General features: G+C 43.9%; 1 protein-coding gene across 2 annotated transcripts in view; it reads right to left on the reverse strand.

Moving 5' to 3' along the window:
- The window catches only part of PARP11 (poly(ADP-ribose) polymerase family member 11), a 331,373-nt gene that overhangs the window by 254,011 nt on the left and 56,723 nt on the right, over positions 1 to 20,639 (reverse strand). Inside the window, exons 4-5 of one of the 2 annotated variants that reach the window (XM_069628297.1) lie at positions 9,528 to 9,648; positions 5,790 to 6,005 (exon numbers count right to left, since the gene is read on the reverse strand). Coding sequence is in view for 1 of the 2 variants with exons in the window: in XM_069628296.1 (XP_069484397.1) it covers positions 9,528 to 9,648 (121 nt within the window). In the remaining variant the exon portion in view is untranslated. The remainder of the gene's footprint in view (positions 1 to 5,789; positions 6,006 to 9,527; positions 9,649 to 20,639) is intronic. The other variant, XM_069628296.1, reaches the window with a different exon arrangement.

A 20,639-nucleotide genomic window follows, 5' to 3' on the forward strand; every position in this document is an offset into this window, starting at 1 on the left:
CCTGGCGGCGCAGAAGTTCAGAAGGCCAACCTAATTACTTGGAACAGGGTAACCTCTGGACAAGCCAGACCAATCAGGGTAGCGATCGCGGCGGTCAAGACTAGGTCTCAAGAGGGGTGAGGGTGACGGAAAGCCCGCAATGAGCACACAAAGCAAGGACACTTACAAACTACTCCAAACAGGTGTTATATTAAAAATATATACACATTTATTCCAAGGCCTTTGCAATAATGACCGTAGCGAGAAATCACAATAAAACTCTAGTAAACCAACACATACCAAACCATTACAATATATATACAAATACAAACGAGTCTAAAGCGTTAGATGCACGAAATGTGTAGTCCACCTAGAAGGGAAGGAAAACGGGCAGTGCAAAATAATGATTAGACCCAGTCCGCCTTCAGAGGCACCTAACTAAAAGGAAGTCCAAGCCCTACGAAGAGTGGAGCCTTGTGCTCAAAAGTACCTGCACACGCTGGTGCCAACGGGCAAAAAGGGGAGTCTCTTTGAGGGAATCAGGCAGTTCAGTTTGGTGCACAAATGAAGAAGAACAGAGTTCCGCGACTCAAGTGCAGCCTCCACTGTGGGCAGAAGCAGAGAGCGAGTACGGAAAGGCGTGCTGTTTGACACAGCGGGGAAAAGCTATGGGCTCCTGCAGGAGGGCGACCAGTTCCTAGCTATGCTACTCACCGGTCCCCGATGCAAGCAGACCCAGGCTTCTCCGCGTCAGTTTCAGTGCTGGCAGGTTCAGGAGAGCAGGGGACGTCTCGTCGTCGTGTAGATTCTGCAGCAGCAGAGTTGAGTTAAAGATGTCCCAAACGAAGTGAACCCGCACAGTTTGTTACCACAGCAGGGCAACGGAGCGGCCGTGTGTTTCTCAGCCAAATGTACACTACTCACTTCAGACCTGGGAATGCCAAGTGTACGAATCATGTGAGAGTGACAAGGACTCGAAATACAACACAGCCTGGCGGCGGTTACAGAGCAAGACTCCTGGGTAGGCTGGTCAGTCTGCTGGATGGACCAGAGACACTTCCGAAGGCTTACGTGCAGGAGATGGTGAAGATGCCGAGAATAGCTGTCCCCGCTATTCCAAGGGTCGAAGTACCAGTACAGGTTTTCTGGTTCGATCAGAGGTAAAAAGGGTTTCACAAAGCGACAGCAGTGCCGAGGAGCAGTCCTTCAGCGGGTCATCAGCGATTCCTCGGTTCAGCCTTGTGGTTGCAGGATACTTGGCTCCTGTATTCCTTTGTTCGTGAGAACTCAGTAGATCGACATGGTAGTGGTGTTTCCAGCCCCCTCTTATCCACGGTTCACTTTGCGCCAAAACGGAGGGGACCCAATGGGAGATCCGCTCATCAACACTCACATCATACGTGGACCTATCACGGACCACGGTGGTCCCAGGCATTCACACCACCCTAGACTCTCTGGCACCCAGGATGTGTATTGGGACCAGACATCCCAGCCCACATCGTGGAGGCACACACAAGGCCTGTAAAAGCCCGCGAAAGCATCCATGTTTCGCGGGAAAGTACATGCCCAAATAAGGAAGGTCCCGGGTCGGCTCGACCTGGGGAAGGTGAAGGGGGCAAGACGGTCAGCGGACAGGACAAAGGAGCCTCGTGGCCTGGCCATTTTGGGAGCCAGGCCACCATTTTGGGCTAAGCGCGAGAAACACGCTTAAAACGCCAAAAGGAGCTCAAAAACACAAGAAACGATCGCTGCCACCATTCACGTCCGTGATTCACTTGCACCGATCAGTTACAATCCAAAAAGAGTATCTAGAGCCTGTAGAAGGCTAGAGACCCAAGAGAGCAGTAACTTAGCTTACAGTGCCCTCTTGTGTCATGTTGCACGTAAGCTGCAACATTATTATTATTATTATAATACATGATAAAGAAACTACGGAAAACAGCGTTTCCAGGTACTGACTGTCTTAAGGGCATGTCAGTTTCCCCGTAAGAATGGAGCGAAAGCCCAGAGGAGTGCGGCAGAAGGCTGCACTTCTCTGGCAAAGTCTAGATCATGGTGAAAACAACAGCAAAAAGTTTAGGGGTTGCCACATGGAAGGAAAATTACCCGCAATTACGAAATCTTTCCTAACATGAAGAACAGCAAAAGATGCTTTTGTTAAATCACTAAAACGTAAGCAGGCTCGAGCAACTGGTAGGATAGTGAGTCTAAGGCACCACTATAAGCCTTTATTGGCCAAGAAGACGATGGAGATACATAAAAGTATTTAGACAGCTCTTGGCAATGCGGCCGGGTCAAACAACAGTAAAGAGTTCTGGTCCCTGGTGAAAGTAAACATTAAGCCTGACCATAAATCTGTAGTAACATTTCTGCAGATGAATGGCAGGATTATTTCAAGTTAATGTATTCCCAGGGACGTCAGCCAATGATGAATGCAGAGGTGAGGGGCCTAACAGGGGGAGTGTCCGAGCATATTCAGTAGTCTATTAAGTATAGGGCTGACCCCATTACTCTATTGGAAGTTAAGTGGGCCATTTATGAGCAACAAGGTGGTTAGGCCCGCAGGCCCAGATTTCATCCCCTCTAACCTTTCCAAACATGAACTAGTAGCCTGGATTCCCCTCCTAACGAATTTTCTTAATGGTGTTCATTCGACCAACATACCGCCATCTAGTTGGAGGGAGGTGGTCATCTTTCCGGTCTTTAAAAAAGGTAATCGAGATCAACCTTCCAACTATAGGCCTATTTCTCCTCCATCGTATGGAGGATTGGGTGGAAAATCTAGGTACTCTATCGCATTCCCAGGCGGTCTTTAGGACAGGGGTTGCAACTTTATACCAGATGATGAGGCTAGACCTCATCTGTCAGAAATATGTGACCTTAAGCTCCCAAAGCTTGTATCTGGCGTTTTGGATCTCTAAACTGCATTTAACATAGTGCCGAGGGATCCTTTATGGACAGTTTTGGAGGAAGCAGGTATTCCCCAACCCTGGTTAAAGCCATCAAGTCACTGTATTTTGATAGTGCACAGATTCGATGGGGGCTACATGGAGAGACCACAGATCCAGTTTCTATAGGTATTGGGGTCAGACAGGGATGTGTTTTGGCCCCACTGCTATTTGTATTATATATTAATAGCATGGTTCCTGTACTGCATGCAGCAGCCATGGACACCCAGAGATTAGGAAGCTATACATGGAGCCTCCTTTTGTTTGCAGGTGACGAAGTTTTGTTGTCCAAAACCCCAATGGGGTTGCAGAATCAACTGGATGTTTTTGATAAGCTGTGTTCTGCAAAAGGTCAGTGCATTAATTATTCCAAAACAAAAACAATGCAGTGTCATCAAGTTGTGCAAAAGGCCTGCACGGGGCGAGTTTTCATCTGAACTCTCGGATGTTGGAGTCAGTGGAGTCTTTTAGTTATTTGGGGCTGATCTTTTTTAGTAAATTAAAATGGTTTAGTCAGGGTGAAAAAAGCTCATTGAATCATCTACGCCAATGTGGTTTAAATATGTTATCCTGCTTCAGCCGGTCTTATACTGGCTAGGCATTTGGAATACTGAAACCCTTAAGTTATATTGGGAAGGTTTAATGGAGGTCTTTCTCACACCGGATGGAAGGCAACTCCCATGGTTCAAACATGTTAGAAATGTGCTAACCAGTATTGGGCTTGCGGACCTATGGGAACAGTCCAAAAAGTTTGGGGCCGGATATAAAGGTTATGTCAAGAAATGTTTCACTGCGTGGGCTCGGAGAAAGATGATCGACAGCTGTCTGGCGGGGGAAAAAATCTGCTGTCTTTTTGCAGTAAATAAAGGATTGGGGTGTGGAAGCATACCTAAATTATCAGCTGACCCCCAACCTTAAAAGTTAGTATGCAAAGTTCTGTTTGGGCACTCTGGCACTGGCCTATTTTACTGCCAAATGGAGTAAGAGTAGTACATCAACTGTTTGGATGTTATTGAAGATGAAGTGCATCTTTTTTTCTTCTGCTCATTTTATCGTGTGGTGAGGCTGCAGTGGATTAGTCCATTATGGATTTGCCAAAAAGCACCATATCTTCAGTTGGCCCTTGATGCACTAAAACTTTGCCCTTCTCACTCACCTGTGATGGCGGTTTCTGGTTTTTTAACTTCTGCTTTTAAAAAGAAGACTGTCAAGCACACTTTATTATTTTACGGGAGAGTTGGTTGCTTCAAGTGGTTATATTGGAGATGTAATTGCTTTTATTTGTTTCATATCTGTCTGTACCATTTTATTCAGTGTTGTAATCTTTTATGGCACTTTTGTCGAAATAAAGATATTGGAATTGGAGTAGCCTAGTCAATAATACATTTTGTAAAACAAGTGGATTTTGTTGGTAACAAAGGATAAGTGAATGGAGAAGTCAAACTACTACAATAGAATTGAAAATGCCGGGAAATGTAATATGACAAAGGTTACTATTAAGAGTTTGCTCCATTTCATATCATGCTAGACTTTTTTAAAGCACAATGAGACAGTGCAGGGTCTTACAGGGGAGTAGGCTAAGTATACTAATACTTATCCATCTAAGGTTTGATTTGATTGGTTATTTGTAATGCGCTTAATACCCAGAGGTTTCTAAGCGCAGACCCGGGAATTGAACCTGTGTTGCTCCGTGTCGTCTTGCTTCCAAGGCGAGCACATTGACCCCGAGCTATCCTCCCGAGACAACATAGGTGAGAAAATATACTCCAAACTCCATATGCAGGCTGTTTTCATTAGACTATTTGAAAGGCACATGTACGTCAAACAGGGTAGGTAGTGAGAGAGAGGCGCTAGTTGGCTGTCCTCCTGTACAAAGTGACTTTCTGGCACCCTTTTGTGGACAATGATGATGTGCATACATCTTTGGCTCAGGCGAGGTTAGGCTTTTAAGTCTTCCACAACTGCAAGGGTTTCATTGTAAACTGGCTGTGTTGAAGCCAGGCACAAGAGAACAGGATGACACACACACACACACACACACACACCCTTCTACTTGCTCCCAAGGCCATGAGCAGCCATGAATGTCCAGGTTCTATAGACATGGAAGCTGGGAGGATTTCTGGGCATTTTTAAATGAGGGTGGGCTTTCAATTGTCACCCCTCTGGAAGCAATGCCCTGGAACAGGTATTGTACGGTTTTACCGAATTAAAAAGTCTGAAAGCACCAAAAGTCCGAAAATGCATACAACCAAAAGGATCGAACACCAAAAAAAACATCTGCCGGGGTTGTGGGGGTGTCCCCCGCAACACCCTGCTCACTATACTACACAGTATAGTAAGAGGGGGGGGTTGCGGGTGAAACCCCTGCAGCTGCCCGAACAAAATAAATAAATAAATAAGACCCTGTGGCGCTGGTTCCCGATCATGATAGTGAAAGGGAGCTAGCTCCACAGGGACACAAGGTGTCTTAAAAGGTGAGTAGGGTTTGGTTATGTTGTGGGTGTGGGTGGGGGTGTGGTGTGAGTGGGGGTGTATGCATGTAGGGTTTTGAAAGGTACCTTTGCATGGGAAATGTACAAACCTTTTGTGGTGCGTACATTTCCCATGCAAACTTTTCTGTCGAGGGAGAAACAGCCGCAGTCGGATCACGCAGATCCCTGGAACAGGCTACCCAGGTGCTCTTTAAGGGCATGGTTATAGTTATGTGAGGGGCAGGATTCCTTTTGGGGTGAGGCTGGGCTCTTCTGGGAGTTAGCCTTTATAATTCAGCCTTTTCTAGCCTTCTCAGTCTGAGCTGCAGTTAACTTGTCCTGTTAATAGAGCTTTTCGTCCAGCAGGGGTGCAGTCAGCTTACCAACTTACATTTGCAGATGAGTAGTCAGCCAAGTCTGCAGAACCACTGCTCAAAGTCCTCCAGTAGCTCTCTTCTCTGTGGGTATTTAAGTTCAACTGCATCGCTCAATGATCGGTTTTCATGACCTAAGAGAGCGGTAGCACTTTAAGCCTTCAGTGTTGACGATGACGAGACAAATATTCTGTCCATGCTGTTCGGTATCTCATTCTCCTTATTTTGTGTTGCTGAAGAAGAAAAGCATGTAGACATATATATTAGGAGTAGAGACCACTAACACATCCGGAAGAGTGCGGCTTACAAATGAGGAATTCTTTTTGGAAGCCTTGCATTTCTTAACTTGCATGGACTTTGTGGCCCCAATGGAAGCCGGAGTTAGGAAGGCTTCTTTGGCTACGTCCACACCAGGCACTAAAGGCGTATCTGACGAGTGCGTCTGATGCAGATCAACGATGATCTATTTATTTTAAAAGTTCACATAGTATCCACTTTCAGCTTATTTGCCGCACTCATCATGACCATGTCAAAGGTCACCATTTTATGGGTAGGAGATGTACTTGATTTCAGGGATTGGCCCCTGAAGGAGAATATTCCAGCTAATCTGGTTTCCCTGAATTCTTGGCAGTAGAAGGCACTGGTGATGTGGAAACAATCTGACAAAAGGGTGCACTCCTTGGACATGCTTGAAACAAATACTTGAGAAAAACAGGTATTTTGAAGAGAGGTTTAACATCGCAGGAAGGAATGCACTGTACTGAACACAGTGGTTCTACACCTGGTCACTAATGCCTTTTTTTGTTACAAAATATTTCCTCGTATCCTTAAAAATCATCTACGACAAAGGATATACCATGCTCAATGTTATACAAATAACAGCGATAGAAAATAATCTAAACATTTAACATGAAAAAAACATTAGGTAGGTTTCCTCATTCCAAGAATCAGTGATTAACCCATTCTCTACTTCGACTATTATCTAACAATTTCTAAACATAGACAGGACTGCCTCTCTTCACCCAACACTGTAGTTCTACATTATGATCTTTATAAAAAAATGACATTGTGATCTTAATAAAAATTACTATCATTTTAAGACATGCCCAGAAAAAACCCATTTATCAGCCCCTTGGACAAAACCTTGGAGACTCTCACTGCATCTAAATAACATGTATCTTTTTCATTAGGTACTGGAACTTTCTGTAAGTTGGGGCTTTTGCTAGATCTTGTTCCTCAGGATGATTTCCTATCTGAATGGTTAATCTTCTCAAACGTTACATATATCTATTACTTTCGATTGGCACATCTGGTCCTTATATTTTTTATTATACCCATGTACCAATGGCAATGGGGCCATATTTCATCTCTCCCCATGGCTTCGCTCATAGCAACTGCAATCAGGTTTTCATTTGACATTCCGCGAGGGCACTAACACAGCAGTTCGCCCAAGTGTATCCTGATGCCAGGAAAGCTGCACTTAACATATGAAGGGAGCAATAGCAGCGCGTAGGCCCGTCAGGCATTGGAGGCTACAACGAAAATATTATGGTAGGGCTTGGACATGAAATGTCATTAAGTGTATGTGGAGTAGATCTGTGCCTCAGAGGCTATCTGGTCTAAGGAGGCAGTAACAGACTAGATGATGCTGTCCTGGCATATGAAACTAGCGGCCTTACCTATGATTGCGCTGGTGAGGGTATCCTTCAAAAATAATGGCTGCACCCAGGACATATCAAGTCAGAACCCTAGTTAACATATGTTGGGTAAAAAAAAAAAAACCTCACGTCAGCTCCAATAATTTGTTATTTGATCAAACTTTCACAAATTAAAGTTTTTATTTTCGGCAGTTATGTCTCTTCCTGTGTTGTCAGCGTGGTTCCATGGCGGGGAACAACAGAACACTTGGCACAAAGTGAAATAAACTTTAACATGTATGTCTCACAGGAAGGGTTGGATGAAAGCCTACGGTGAAGTAAGGGAAAGGATAATATAACAATACAGACAGACTTGGGTGCCCTAGGAAACAGTAAGCATGAAAAGAAGGAAATAAAAAACTTTGCAGTGTGGGTTATACTCACCACTAGGCTTCGGGAGGAGTGTGTTCAATAAACTCCTACAGTAACGAGGGGATCCCCTACAACACAAAGGGGAATAACTGCTGTCCAACAATCTCAGGTGTGGCAGGTTAGAAGGAGGATGTGGACACTGATGACATTCCAAATGCGTGTAATAGGAATAAGGCCCATCTTTCCCTAATACTATGGCTTGTGTGAGAAACCTGAGGGTGTTCTAACCACTAAAGCCCTTGGATCCTCTTCTGAGATGGACAGGGCAAGGCCATCACTCTTGGATCCCGACTCTGGGGGTGGAGAAGTGAGGATCAACTGGGTGGAGGGTCCTCCGAGTTTGGTAGTGGGGTACCCTTAAGCAAGACATGGTACCCCCTTTCCCTAATTGTGACCAACCTGAATCTTCCCCTATCTTTATGGGGTATTATAGGACCTATCCCCTCATTTAACGCCTGAAAGTACTAGGACAAGGAAAAAGAGATTAAGAGTGATGAACACACCTTTTTACTACTTAGGTACTGAGACGAAGAAGAAACCTGTAAAGTATGGTGAGGGTCAGGCAACTTTATTAGACGTCCTCACCTGCAACCTATCTAGGGGCTGCAGGTGTATAAAGGGAAACTAGTGAGGAGAAAAAGTGAGCAGCAGAAGGGATGCCTGTGGACAGACACCAGGTGACCCTTTCTGTGGGGAGGCAGCCGTGGTGGGACCTGAAGTGTAACAGGACACTGGCAGACATTCCCAAGGTGTGGGATCCTCTGTGGCAGAGTCAGAGGAGCTGGGATCTGCCAAGGAGCATCAGAAACGAGAGGATGCTGTCCGTGTCCATCCCAAGGCAACAGAGTTGCTGGCGCCCACAGAAGTGAAAGCGGCATGCGAGCAGGGTTCACTGAGGTCAAGGCGCCAACCTAGTAAGTCGAGAGGAGCAGCATGAGCCGCCAGAAGATGCCACAAACCGGTGAGTGCTGGGGAAGACACTCGGAAACTGGGTGCACTCCAGGTGAGCTGCTTAATACTAATGGAACTCCATATGAATTAACGCTTCAAAACGAAACAAAATATTTATTACATATCGAACTGAACGGAAGTTTTCAAAATAGCACTAAACTGCACATTTTGAATAGCGAACAGAATGAAAGTTAAAAACAGTATTAAAGGTTAACTGAGCTAACCTCACCAACGACTGTAGTCCTGTGTCCGTTTTCCACGACAACTTTGGTGCTTTTGGCATCAAAATGATTGGCTAAAAGGTGCACCTGAAGAGTTGAGGATGAGCCCCTGGTGATGCTCCCAACACACCAAAGATTTGTCTTCATGGGGATATCCTGAGGAGGGGTGTCTATGGGCGCTTTTGAGCCACTGAAGAATTATTCAGGAGGACAGTTCGGTAAACACTTAAGATTATAAAAGTTTGTATTTTTTAAGGTCAGCTAAATATACAATAAACCTTCCTTAGACTACACAGGCCAATGTTTACAAAATAAAAAAAAAACGTTTTTAAAACAGAAATCAGTGGCAAAATGAAAGGGTCATCAAAATCAGCAAAGGAAGAATCACCACAGAGAAATAATTTGAAATCCTACAAACTCAGAGAGGAAATTGGCATCACAAAGCTATATACTTTGCCACAAAGGAAAACTGCAGCAACTAGCAAACTGAAATAGATAAAAAAAAAAACAGTACCTGCAAAATTGATCACGTAATTAAATTTGACGGTAGTAAAATTAACAGTCCCCATTGGATGCAATTTGTACCAGTATTCAATTTCTTCACTGCTAATCGAGCATCGCACTGCTGAATCCGTCTTTAAAGGAAACAAAAAAGGCAACATTCAGTAATGTGCACTCTGAAATATTCCAGCAAATAACTGTGCAAAATCATCACGAACACTCACAATCCACAAGCGTGAACATACAGGATAATTTTGGTTTCGGCTTTATTCATAGGTTTAAAACTTCAACTAGGTAATTATCAAAGTATCAAACAGACTATATTGCTTGGCCAAAGGTTGCTAGCAACTAAAGTGTGCATGTCCCCTTCTTTTCTGGTCATGTGTTGCTTTCTGGAAACAGTTGTGCTCATTAGGTTATCGTTTATCTATACCAATAGATTCAGCCAATTGATGTATTGCCACATAGGAACCACTTCATTGGACACTACTTCATCAAACCACAAGATACTGAAAACATTAGGTTTGGAAGGTATCAAGGAGTAGCAGTTATAGTTGTAACAATTGTCAGGGCAGGGTGTCCTGGTTGGGAAGATGCCTCCAGGGATGGGAGATGCAATCGATAGGCAGGGCTGCTCCTGGTTAACAAGACTACCCAAGACAAACCATTAGGTATGAGCGTCTAGTTTAGTTAACTAAGGTTACACAAACGAGACCTGCCCCCCCCCGGCCCCTCCCCCCAAGTCATTTATGTGTGTTAAAGGTACAAGGACATTTATAATAGTTTAAACATTTATCACTAAAGGGCTTTTAGCTTTACCGTGAAACATTCAGTTACGTAACGATTATTCAAAACAAAAAGAAAAATTACTAAAACTATTTTGGCTGAGTAATAATTCTTTTATATTTAGTAAGCACCATTTTTCAATGAAAAATAAAACTTGGAAGCTAAAGTAGTATAATGCAAAGGTAGCAGGTGGAAAGAAGACAAAAAAAAGAGGGAAGCGTGCGTCAGGGACAGAGGGGTTATTCAAAGGTGAATATGTGTTTACAGATTAGATAGATGGACAAGAGGTTTCAAGAAGCTGGGGAATTGAGGAGCCCATCAAAATGTTATTGAATTATTTGTACAGCATTTTGTCATTTTCGCTGCATTTCTTTTCCTCATTTTAACATAACTTTTTAATGAAAAGAACATTTTATTTTAATTGGTGAATTGGTTTCTAAAAATGTAAACCTTTTGACATAAAGGATTCCATGAATAGCATAAGACATTTGTATGAAACATACCAACTCTAAAAACATAATTACATAATACATAACATCAAACCTTTAAAAAGAAATCATTCATCTGCATATTAGTTATTCTTCCACAATTAATAAAAAGAGGAATACAATCAGATCTGAATTTGCAACATCTAAAATACATCTAGTAGCATCTAATACAGACTTAACACTTGAGAAAAGCTATTCCCTAGCATCAAACTGCCCATAACATTTATCTCCCAGGGCAGTAAAATAATCCTTCGACCCATGAAAGTGCTTGTGCTTAATTAGTGTAGTAGCATGGCAGTACAAAAGGAGATCTTTTAGGGTTTCTGTTTCCCTTCTTATAAAGACGGCAACATCTCTCTGCCTTAAGTGTAAACTTCCTGGGGCCTATTACTTGTAGAGTGGGTAGTTGATTAAATTTAAGATAAACATCCCTCACACGTGGCCACGGGAACAACAGCACATATCTTGACAACAATTTCCTGTTGCTTAAATAGCAACTATATTCCATATAAAGAGAATAGTGACTTAGTTGGTCCACGTCTCGCACTAGTTCATTTTGTACAGCTTCCTTTTAACTTTCATTGGATCAGAAACTAAGTCAGATTGTGCACGCCCAGTTTTGTCAAAATCCCCATCATAGTAGTTTGAAAGTTATTCAAGGAGGCTGTTGATCTATTTTCCACCAATGTATATACAGATTCAAATAGTGGGTCAATGGGAGGATTTAAGATCTTTTGTAAAAGACAGTTTATGCCAAATCACTACTGCCGCCAGGGACGTTAGCCTAAAATCATGTATGATCACAGAGTTTGGAATTAATCGAGCGAGACCCAAGCCTCTTTTCCAAATATTGCTCTTTAGTGAATTAAAATGCACGCGCAAATCGACCCAACTGGGTTACATACCGTATGTTAAGAGACAGTACCATCTCTGCTAGAGAGTATTTCCGTAAATGTACTAATGTAAACCTACACAGTCATACGTATCCTGTTCAATTGTGCAATTAAAGGTGTGGATTTCCGTTTCAGTCGATTATTTATAGCTAGTTGGGAACAAATGTCAGTAATATCAAACCCCAGATATTTAATGCAATGGACATGCCCAAGTCGGGCCAAACCCACAACCAATGTATAGTCTTAGGCAAACGTTTGTTGGTAAAAACTATGATTTGAAATGTCTTCACATTCACCAAGAGCTTATTATCTAACTTTCCCTTGAGGACAATCAGAGTTAAATCGATCAGCATAATATCATCTGCAAAAGTAAGCCAATTCAGTTTTAAAGCACCGAATCTAACCGGATACTAGTTCAATGATTCCCACAGAGTCTCTATGTCAGAAATGTAGGTGTTGATTAAAGTGGGCGCCAGTACGCAACCCTGCCCAAGACCAACCATAGTATTAATGGGGCAAGTCAAAATTCCTTCCCTAGGAAATCTGATCTGTACATGGGTGTACATGTACAGGAAGTAAATTGCCTTAACAAGGTCAACCATGCAAGTAATTTCTGCCATAGCCGATGTCTATTCACTCTATGAAACGCACTGGTTAACTCCATCAAGGCCACATGTACTGTCCAAATGGAGCCTCTTGCGGTCGCTTTTCTAACATGCGCTAAAACAGCAGACGATTAAGAGAGTTAATCAACCTGTTGTGAAAGCCCACCTGGTACGTACTCACCATATGTTTTTTTTAACCACAATTCTAGCTCTCGTACTAGAACTGATGTAAAGACGTTACTGGTTGCATCGTGGAGAGCGGTCGGTCTAGAATTTGCCAGATCCAACCACTACCCTTTTTTAAAAATGTGGGTAATGTACAATAACTTCCAAGTGGGTGGCCTACAACCACTTTGTAGGCTCTCCTCAAATAACTTTAAAAAAAGAAAAGATCCAGACCTCTGGGCTCTCATTTTGTTTAAGTAACGGGGGCCAACAATATTGGGACTGCGAGCCCTAGATGGCTTACTCCTAGTTCCAGTGCTCCAGTGAAGGAATACAGCACCTCCACCGCAGTCTCATTAGAGGGGCGGGCATAGACTTTGGTATAATATTCAACCCACGTTTCATCTTCAATACAGCTGAAGTCCTCCCGAGAACTAGGACTCATTATTATATTCATTATTTTCAAAAGGTTTGCTGTATTAACTTGTATCAAATGGTATACCATTTGTTGGTAGTCTTTCAGAATTAACTGATACTTCAGTCTTTTTCCAAAATTGGTATACGATTGACAGTTTTCCTCTTTAAATGGACGTAATCCTCTCTACTTGGGGGATGAGCTCAGAGGCTACGGAATGAGAATGTTTTACTTTCTTCGCATACGCAACCCTAGAGCCACTCTAGAACCTTTCCCTGTTACTTTTTGCAGAAATGTTGCAACCGTGGCGTTTATTGTAGCCACCGCTATACTACCAATCCCCCATTCATTTGGATATATTATCAACATTTCCCTTGCGAACCTCTCGTTCATCGAGACATTCGATTTTACTGTATTTCTTGGCATTAACGAGAAGAGATAACCAGAGACATGAAGGATAATTCTGCAAACACACTGTTATAGTAATCATCAAGGGGAAATGGTCGCTGCTACTTCACGCAGATGGGTCAGCCCACTACATAGGGGCATCAAAGAGACAGAAAGAAAAATATGCCCAATAAGGCCGAAACATGTCTGGGGATGCACGTGGTCTCGTGCAGAAGGGATGTGACCTAGTAGTTTGGGCTAGACTGCCCTTTTTGGGGTGGGACCAAGCCTGGTGCATATGGACTTTCCCTTTCTGTAATGCTTAGCAGGGTGAAAAACGATGGTCTGGAGGGTTGCCAGAGCTATGTCCGTGGTTATGATTTATTGAGAACCTTCCAGCCATCAACATTTGGTTTTGCTTTAGTCACCCTGAGTGGTACAGGTATGCCCAGACTTGAGTCCTGACCCTGCTGGGCCTAGAGACTTAAGCCACTCCTAACTGACGACACTGTACAATGCAGAAACATGTCTGGGGATTCTTGTGGTCTAGTGCAGAAGGGATGCGACCTAGCAATTCAAGCTGGACTGACCCTTTCGGGGTGGGGCCAAGCCTTATTTGCACATTATCTTTCCCCTTCTGTAATGGCTTGGCAGGCTGAAAATCAATGGTCTGGAGGGTTGGCCAGAGCTGTGCCCATGGTTATGATTCATTCAAAATCTTCCAGCCATCAACTTTTGGTTTTAATCCCGGAAAATTGGCTACATCTTTCCCAATTGTAGATCTCTAAGGGATCATACAGCTTAGGAAGCAGAAGACAAATATTCCAAATCTCAAGCAAGTCCCTCCATGCAAACCCCCTTTTGTCCATACTTGTTTTCGAGTGGACAATTTGCTTTGACTGAAATGATATACAAGACCCGATGCACAACACTTATTGAAATCCCCAAACACTATGATATGATGCCCATCGACAAGCCAAGATTCAACCACCTTCCACATCATTTCTTGTACTTCCCCCAATAGAACATTCATCTGGAATCCAATACATGTTTACAAGTGAAAACTCTTGCACACTCCCCTTCAGCAATATTCCACATGCTAAGATGCCCTTAAATGTTGAATCAAACAAGTAGGCATCAATCGCGAGTGAGAGATCAATGGCTATAAGTAGGCCCCCAGAAGGTCTCGCAAACTTGCATTTAGTGTAAATCTGGGAGAAGACCCAGTACCCACTTAGTAGGGGTGGGGACGCAAGCATGGTTTCTTGCAACTATAGATATTGTGGCCCCATATACGAGAGTCAACATTAGTCAGATCGTAGCATTGTAGCATAGCATTTGCCATTATGGTGGCCTAAAGCATTTTTCACTACATCTTTTTTTTTAGATACCCAGCTTTCAGGAGAAATGCATTCAACTGCAGGAGGTTTAATGAAAAACAAGTTATGGGGAAAATCAATCTGAAGGAAAAAGAAATGATAACTGTAAGGAACTCATGGTGGCAACAGTTAAAACAGACACAAGTGATCACAGTTCAAGGGTGTTTATTGAACAATGAATGCAGGGTGGAAAAACGCCTAAACCTAAATCTAAGATGGGAGCCAGCGTCGACCATCAATTGAAAAATAAGGCAGTCCTAGTGGCGTTGTGTCAAATAAAAAGGGCCTATTCTAAGAAACAGATTGCCAAAACACAAAAAGGGTGTGGGATAGTTTTCAAGAAAAGAAGAAAGTGTTCACAAATAATATGTCAGGATGTGGTAGCCTGGGTCTTCCTTCCCCCACATTTTGAGCACGGGGTAAGGTGGCATCTTGTAGCACAGCACACACTTGAGCTTTTCCAGCATGAGTCGACAGTTCTGTTCCGCTTCATCAGGAGCCTCGATGGCCAAGTCTCTTTTACTTTCAAAGTCTCTTACCTTCGAGGGTCTGACGTATTCAACTACCAAAACAAAAATTCCTTCTACAAAATGGAAATCCGTTTTCTGGTTTTACTTAGGATGAGGATTCTTCACGTCTGGGGCCCACTCTTCCGGGCGCAGACCCTTGTTCCTCCTGGTGTCGGGCAATGGCTTTTCACCCCATGGATCTCCCTCTTCTGGGCTTGGATCCTAAAACAGTTCCTATCAATATCAAGGCCTTCGGTGGTGGAGTCTCCTGGTTCCGAGGGCCTGATGGTTTACAAAAACAACTAATAAACACAAAGTTCTATTCTAAGTATTTCTCGGATGATGGCTTCACCCCTCGGTCCCCTTCTTTGCTTTCAGCCTCCCTCCACCGGGCTCAATACGGCTTTTCCAGAATTTACTAATCTTAATGTCTTTTTAAACAGTTCCATTGGACATACCTCGGCGGGGTTCACCTTTGTCAACAAACTGTTTCTTGGGACTTTAGACTTTGCCCTCTTCCTGTCAGCATCTCTCTTCCGGGTTCACTCTTGCCAACTTCACATTGCTTTCAAGGTTTTCAGGATTCACTGGCCTTGCTTTCTTGCCCGTTCTTAGGTCAAAGGCTTTTGACTGTACACAGATTTTGCTTAACCTCCTGCTTAACCTCCTGTAGGACCACTGACTTATCTTGGGGGCTCTCCTACGGCCTTATGGTATCTCTAGTTTCACTCAGATGGGAATCAACCAGAGTTTCCCGGAGCAATACTCACGTGGTGCCGGTCCCCTTCTGCAGCTGATCTCCCCTTTACAATTTTACAGTTCTTAGAGCTATTCTCACTTTGCGACTTTCATTCACTGCAGCCCTCGGTTCTCCTATCGACTCACCGGCTGTGATGAACTGCTTGGCTTTCCTCTGGGTTCAAGGCCGGTACCACAGAAGCAGGAGTCTCCCTCCTCTCCGGTTTATCAGCGTCAATACGCTTCGTGTACTGTTGACATCTGCTGTAGCACACTTGAGCTATTATCCTCAGTCTTACGATTCCTTTGGCGGAGGGTTCGCGGGGTTTGTCGAAAAGGGCAAGGTCGTGTCTCTCCTTGTCAGCCTCTTGATATTTGGCGTCTTTCTCCTCCTCTTGAACTGCCGGGTCTGGATAGCTGTCTCGTTGTGCGGTCTGCCTTGCTCTTACTATGCTCTTTTGCTCCACCTGTTATCCCTGCGGGGAAGGGAAAATGCTGCCAGGTGTGTGTGTGCGATTCCAATCAAATGCCTTTAACCTGTCCCTAGCATTGGGACATGTCAGGTAAACGGCTCTGCGGTTAGTCCATTTTTATGTTGTGCGAAAGTGCTTACGTCGGAAAGGGAGGGGCAGTGGTTTTGAATGTCCTACAGAAAAGGATGGGGGAAAAAGGTGTTTGCGGGAAGGGTGATACCGCGTCTCACCCATCGCTGTCCCACTCCTACTCCCCGAGGAACCCCCAGCCCAACCAGGTGATCCTCCCTCACTAGTCCATCCGCAGGAACTGGATCCAATAGCGATGGCCGTGTTCTAGCCACCTGGATGACATTTCCCTGGGCTTTAGATAGGGAGACACCTTCAGGTTTCTTACATAACCTGTACATAGTTAAGAAAAAATGGGTATTAAATATGGTTTCTTTTTGTTTTGTGGCTATTGAAGTAACAAGAATATAAGTAAAAGTTACTTTATCCTTTTAGGCAACATTTAGCTGGCAAATATGACACAAATGAAATCTATTCGCTGGCAGTGGTTCTATTACTGATCATAGGATCTTTAAGTAGGGAAGAGAGCTTTGAACAAAAACCAATACATTGTTGAAAACGTGTTTTAAGTGCAACCTGATAAAAAGTGCATAGTTCTGTTCCTGTGGCCAAGGAACAGTGGACAGTTCTAACTCCTTAACAGATGAAATGCGTGGACACTTCTCAAATGGCACAGAGTTTTTATGACTCTCTGGTGTGCACATCTCATTTTATGACCCAGTGGTCAGATTTAATTACTCATCTGTCTACCTCTCTCATCACAGTCCTCACAGGATAAGGTCTCCTGACCTGGCAAAAGAAAAATTTCCAAAGCAACATTTTTAACACAGCCCCTTGCTCACGACTTAAATCCTTACCCAAAAGGCTGGGGTCTGTATTCATACCTTCCTATTTTGTTTGTCCGACTACAAAGTCAAAGGACTCACTCAGTGCAGGTTGTTTGAAATAGTAAAAGATGCACACATCAGAGTTTATTTCACCTGGTCGTTGAAAACCAAAGTTGTTCCCGATAGGGCCATGGGCTACGGTGGAGCACTAGAGGGTTGTATTTTGTTCCAGCAGAACAGATGAGCGAATGAATCAATTTATGAGTTGCATGTCATACAATGACATCAGCAGTGACCATGCATGAACTCTAGCTGCATTGATGTACTCACACTATTTCTACTGAGAATGAGGCAGGTAGTGTTTCTCCCAAAGCGGATGGTAAACCCTAACACTATTGCAACCCTAGTTAAGCACTAAATGTATGGTTCAAAGGGAATCAAGCAATCAGACACTGCCACAGACGGAGCTCCATAGAAGAACACAAGCAAACAGGTCAAGGAGATAAACAGCTTGTTCCATACAATACCTGAGCCTACGAAAGAGATATATAGTAAATGCACCAAAGCAATAATAGGGGGAAATTCTCACTTTCCCCAAAAATCTATCCAGTCTCCATTCCTGGGGGTCGGGGTCCCTGTGTCTCTATCTCTCTGTGTCTCTCTCCCTCTTGGGTCTCTCTCTCTCTGGGTCTGCCTGGGTCTCCCTACCTCTCTTCCCCCCCTTACAGACGCAGACTGAGGAATCCCTACCTTACTGTGTCTTTTTCACACCGATACCAACCACACCCTCATTGCTCTTCACAAAATGTAAATCTCTCCCGTTACAAGAATCCTTCCATGGGAGAGGCCACTCCACCCACATTCTCAAACAGGTCTGATAGTTAACGTAGAAAGGACATCACACATGATTCTGCTAGGTCAGATCCAGGATCCCGGCAGAAGGGCATGCCTTGCTCTTTACATGCAGCAGATCACTGTGTATTGGTCAGAGGGCTCAAGGGTTTTCTTTCCCCCACCTTCACTGAAAAGACACAGGCAGAAGAGTCAATTACTGAGTTCAGGTTTGCCTGGCTTGCCCAAATCTAGGGAGAGTCTGAAGATGCACATTCAGGCTGATGTGCCATGGGTGAGATCAGAGGAAAAAAGGGCTAGACCTGCAAGAGATTCCCCACATTTTGACTCTCATGAGGAGATGAGACCAATGAAGGGGAGATGCATGTCTAAAGACAAAGGGGTTGAAATCCTTGAACATGTCTGGAGAAATGTGCAGTTTCCTGAGTCGCTGCAGAGGAAAGAAAGTGCGCAAAAAGGAACATTTAAATATACTCCTGCAGAGGGCGCCTGAAATGTGGTTCATGATTTTGTTTATAATGTTTACGCAATTACTGAATACGTCATCCCTACATTTAAAAGGGCGACTAAGGGAAGACTTAAAAAAAAATATCAAACGTGTTTTGTAAAAACATTGTTGAAAAGAAGTATGAAACCATTTGGGATTGCAAGTCTCAGCCTGTACTAAAAAAATGCAATACCATTTTTGTGGCGTCATCTGATTTATCAGCCGCGTTTGATCTGGTTAATAGAAATATTTTGCAGTGTGCACTAGCCAGATGGGACTCCCTGTTGGATTATTGAATATAATCATCAATCTTCACAGGGCCTCCAATGTGCAAGCGAGACCTAATCATCTTGGTCAGTTAACGAGAAAGATATCTACAGCTCAGGGTAGATGCAGGGTCACATTTTAGCACTGTAAGGAACTCATGGCGTCAACAGTAAAGACAGACACAAGTGATCACAGTTTAAGGATGTTTATTAAACTGCATATGCGGGATGGTAAAATGCCTAATCTAAACCTAAATCTAAGATAGGAGCAAACTACAACCATCAAATAATAATAAGGCAGTCCTAGTGGTGTCTTGTCAAAATAAAAGGGCCTATACTAAGAAAAACCTATTGCCAATCCTTATGCTAAATACAAACAGAGTGTGGGATAAAAAGAAAAAAGTGTTCACAAATAATAAATCAGGATGCAGTAGTCGGGTCTCCCTTCCCCACATTATGAGCATGGGACAAGGAGGCACTCCTGGGCATAGCACACGCTCGAACTTTCCCAGCACGAGCCAACAGTTCTGCTCTCAACTATCAGAGCCTTCGGTGGTTAAGTCTCTTTTCTACAAAAAGTCTCTTGCCTACGAGGATCTGATGTGTTCCAAAAATAATATCCTTTCTGCTTGCACGTTGGGTGATACCTTTCACCCCTGGATCCCCCTCTTCCGGCTCATATCCACAACACGTTCTTAGCGATATCAGGCCCTTCAGAAGTTAGGTTCCTTACTTCAGAGAGTCTGACAGGTTCAAAATAACAAACAAAAGGTTAACAGAAGTTCCCAAGTTCTTCTCTGATTTTACTTCGGTGATAGCTCTTCACCCCTGTATCCCCCTCTTCCGGGCTCAGACCCCTCTCGAATATCAGCCTCCCTCTGTCGGGTTCACTCAGGCATGTATTCAAAAGACTTTCTCCGTTACATTCACATGTTGGTGGGGTTATGGCTTCTCACCCTGGGTCCTCCTCTTCCGGGCACAGACCCTTCTCAAATGCTTGTCTTCCCTCAGTCGGGTTCACTAGGGCCTTTTCAACACAATCTCATCTGTGACATTCACAAATCTTGATGTCTTTTTATACAGTTCCCTGTGGACATCCTTCTGCCGGGTTCACGATTGTCAACACACTGTTCATTGGGACTTTTGGCTTCTTTATCGGCATCCCTTTGTCGGGTTCACCCTTGCCAACTTTGTCAGTCATACAGTTTCTTGAACAGTTCTAAAAATGCAGAATTCACTTCCCTTAGCTTCACAATCAGCTGCCGGCCAAAGACTGTACAGAGGATTTTACTAGACCCCTGTATGACCACTTTGACCCAGTCTTCCGCGTTTCCCAAGGCCTTCTGGCATCGGTAGTTTGAACAATAGGGTAGTCGCCCAGAGTTTCCCACGTGGTGCCGGACTCTTCTATAGCTGGTTTTTCCTTTTCGTACAAACAGTTCTACTTTCTTCAATTAGCCACTTGCTTTCGTTTCAGTTTCTTATCGGCTCTCCCTTCGACTCACCGGCTGTGATGAATGGCTTGGCCTTTCTTGCCTCTGTAGTTAAGGCCGGTACCACGGTGGCAAGCGTCTCTCCCCGGCTTGGTCATCAGCAGGGGAGGGCCCCGTGTACCGCTGAAATCTGTTGCAACACATGCTGGCTATTGTTTGCGGTCTTACGATTCCTTACACTGAGGTTTCACAGGCTCCGTCCTCCTCACCTTCTTCTTCTGTATAAAACTGTGTCTCACCTGGGGCACTCCCGTGAGCATAACCCTGGGTTCCTTTACCCAGGTAATCCTCCC

The sequence above is a fragment of the Ambystoma mexicanum genome, chromosome 12 (genome assembly GCF_040938575.1).
Source record: "Ambystoma mexicanum isolate Mex_15411 chromosome 12, UKY_AmexF1_1, whole genome shotgun sequence".
Classification (NCBI taxonomy): domain Eukaryota; kingdom Metazoa; phylum Chordata; class Amphibia; order Caudata; family Ambystomatidae; genus Ambystoma; species Ambystoma mexicanum.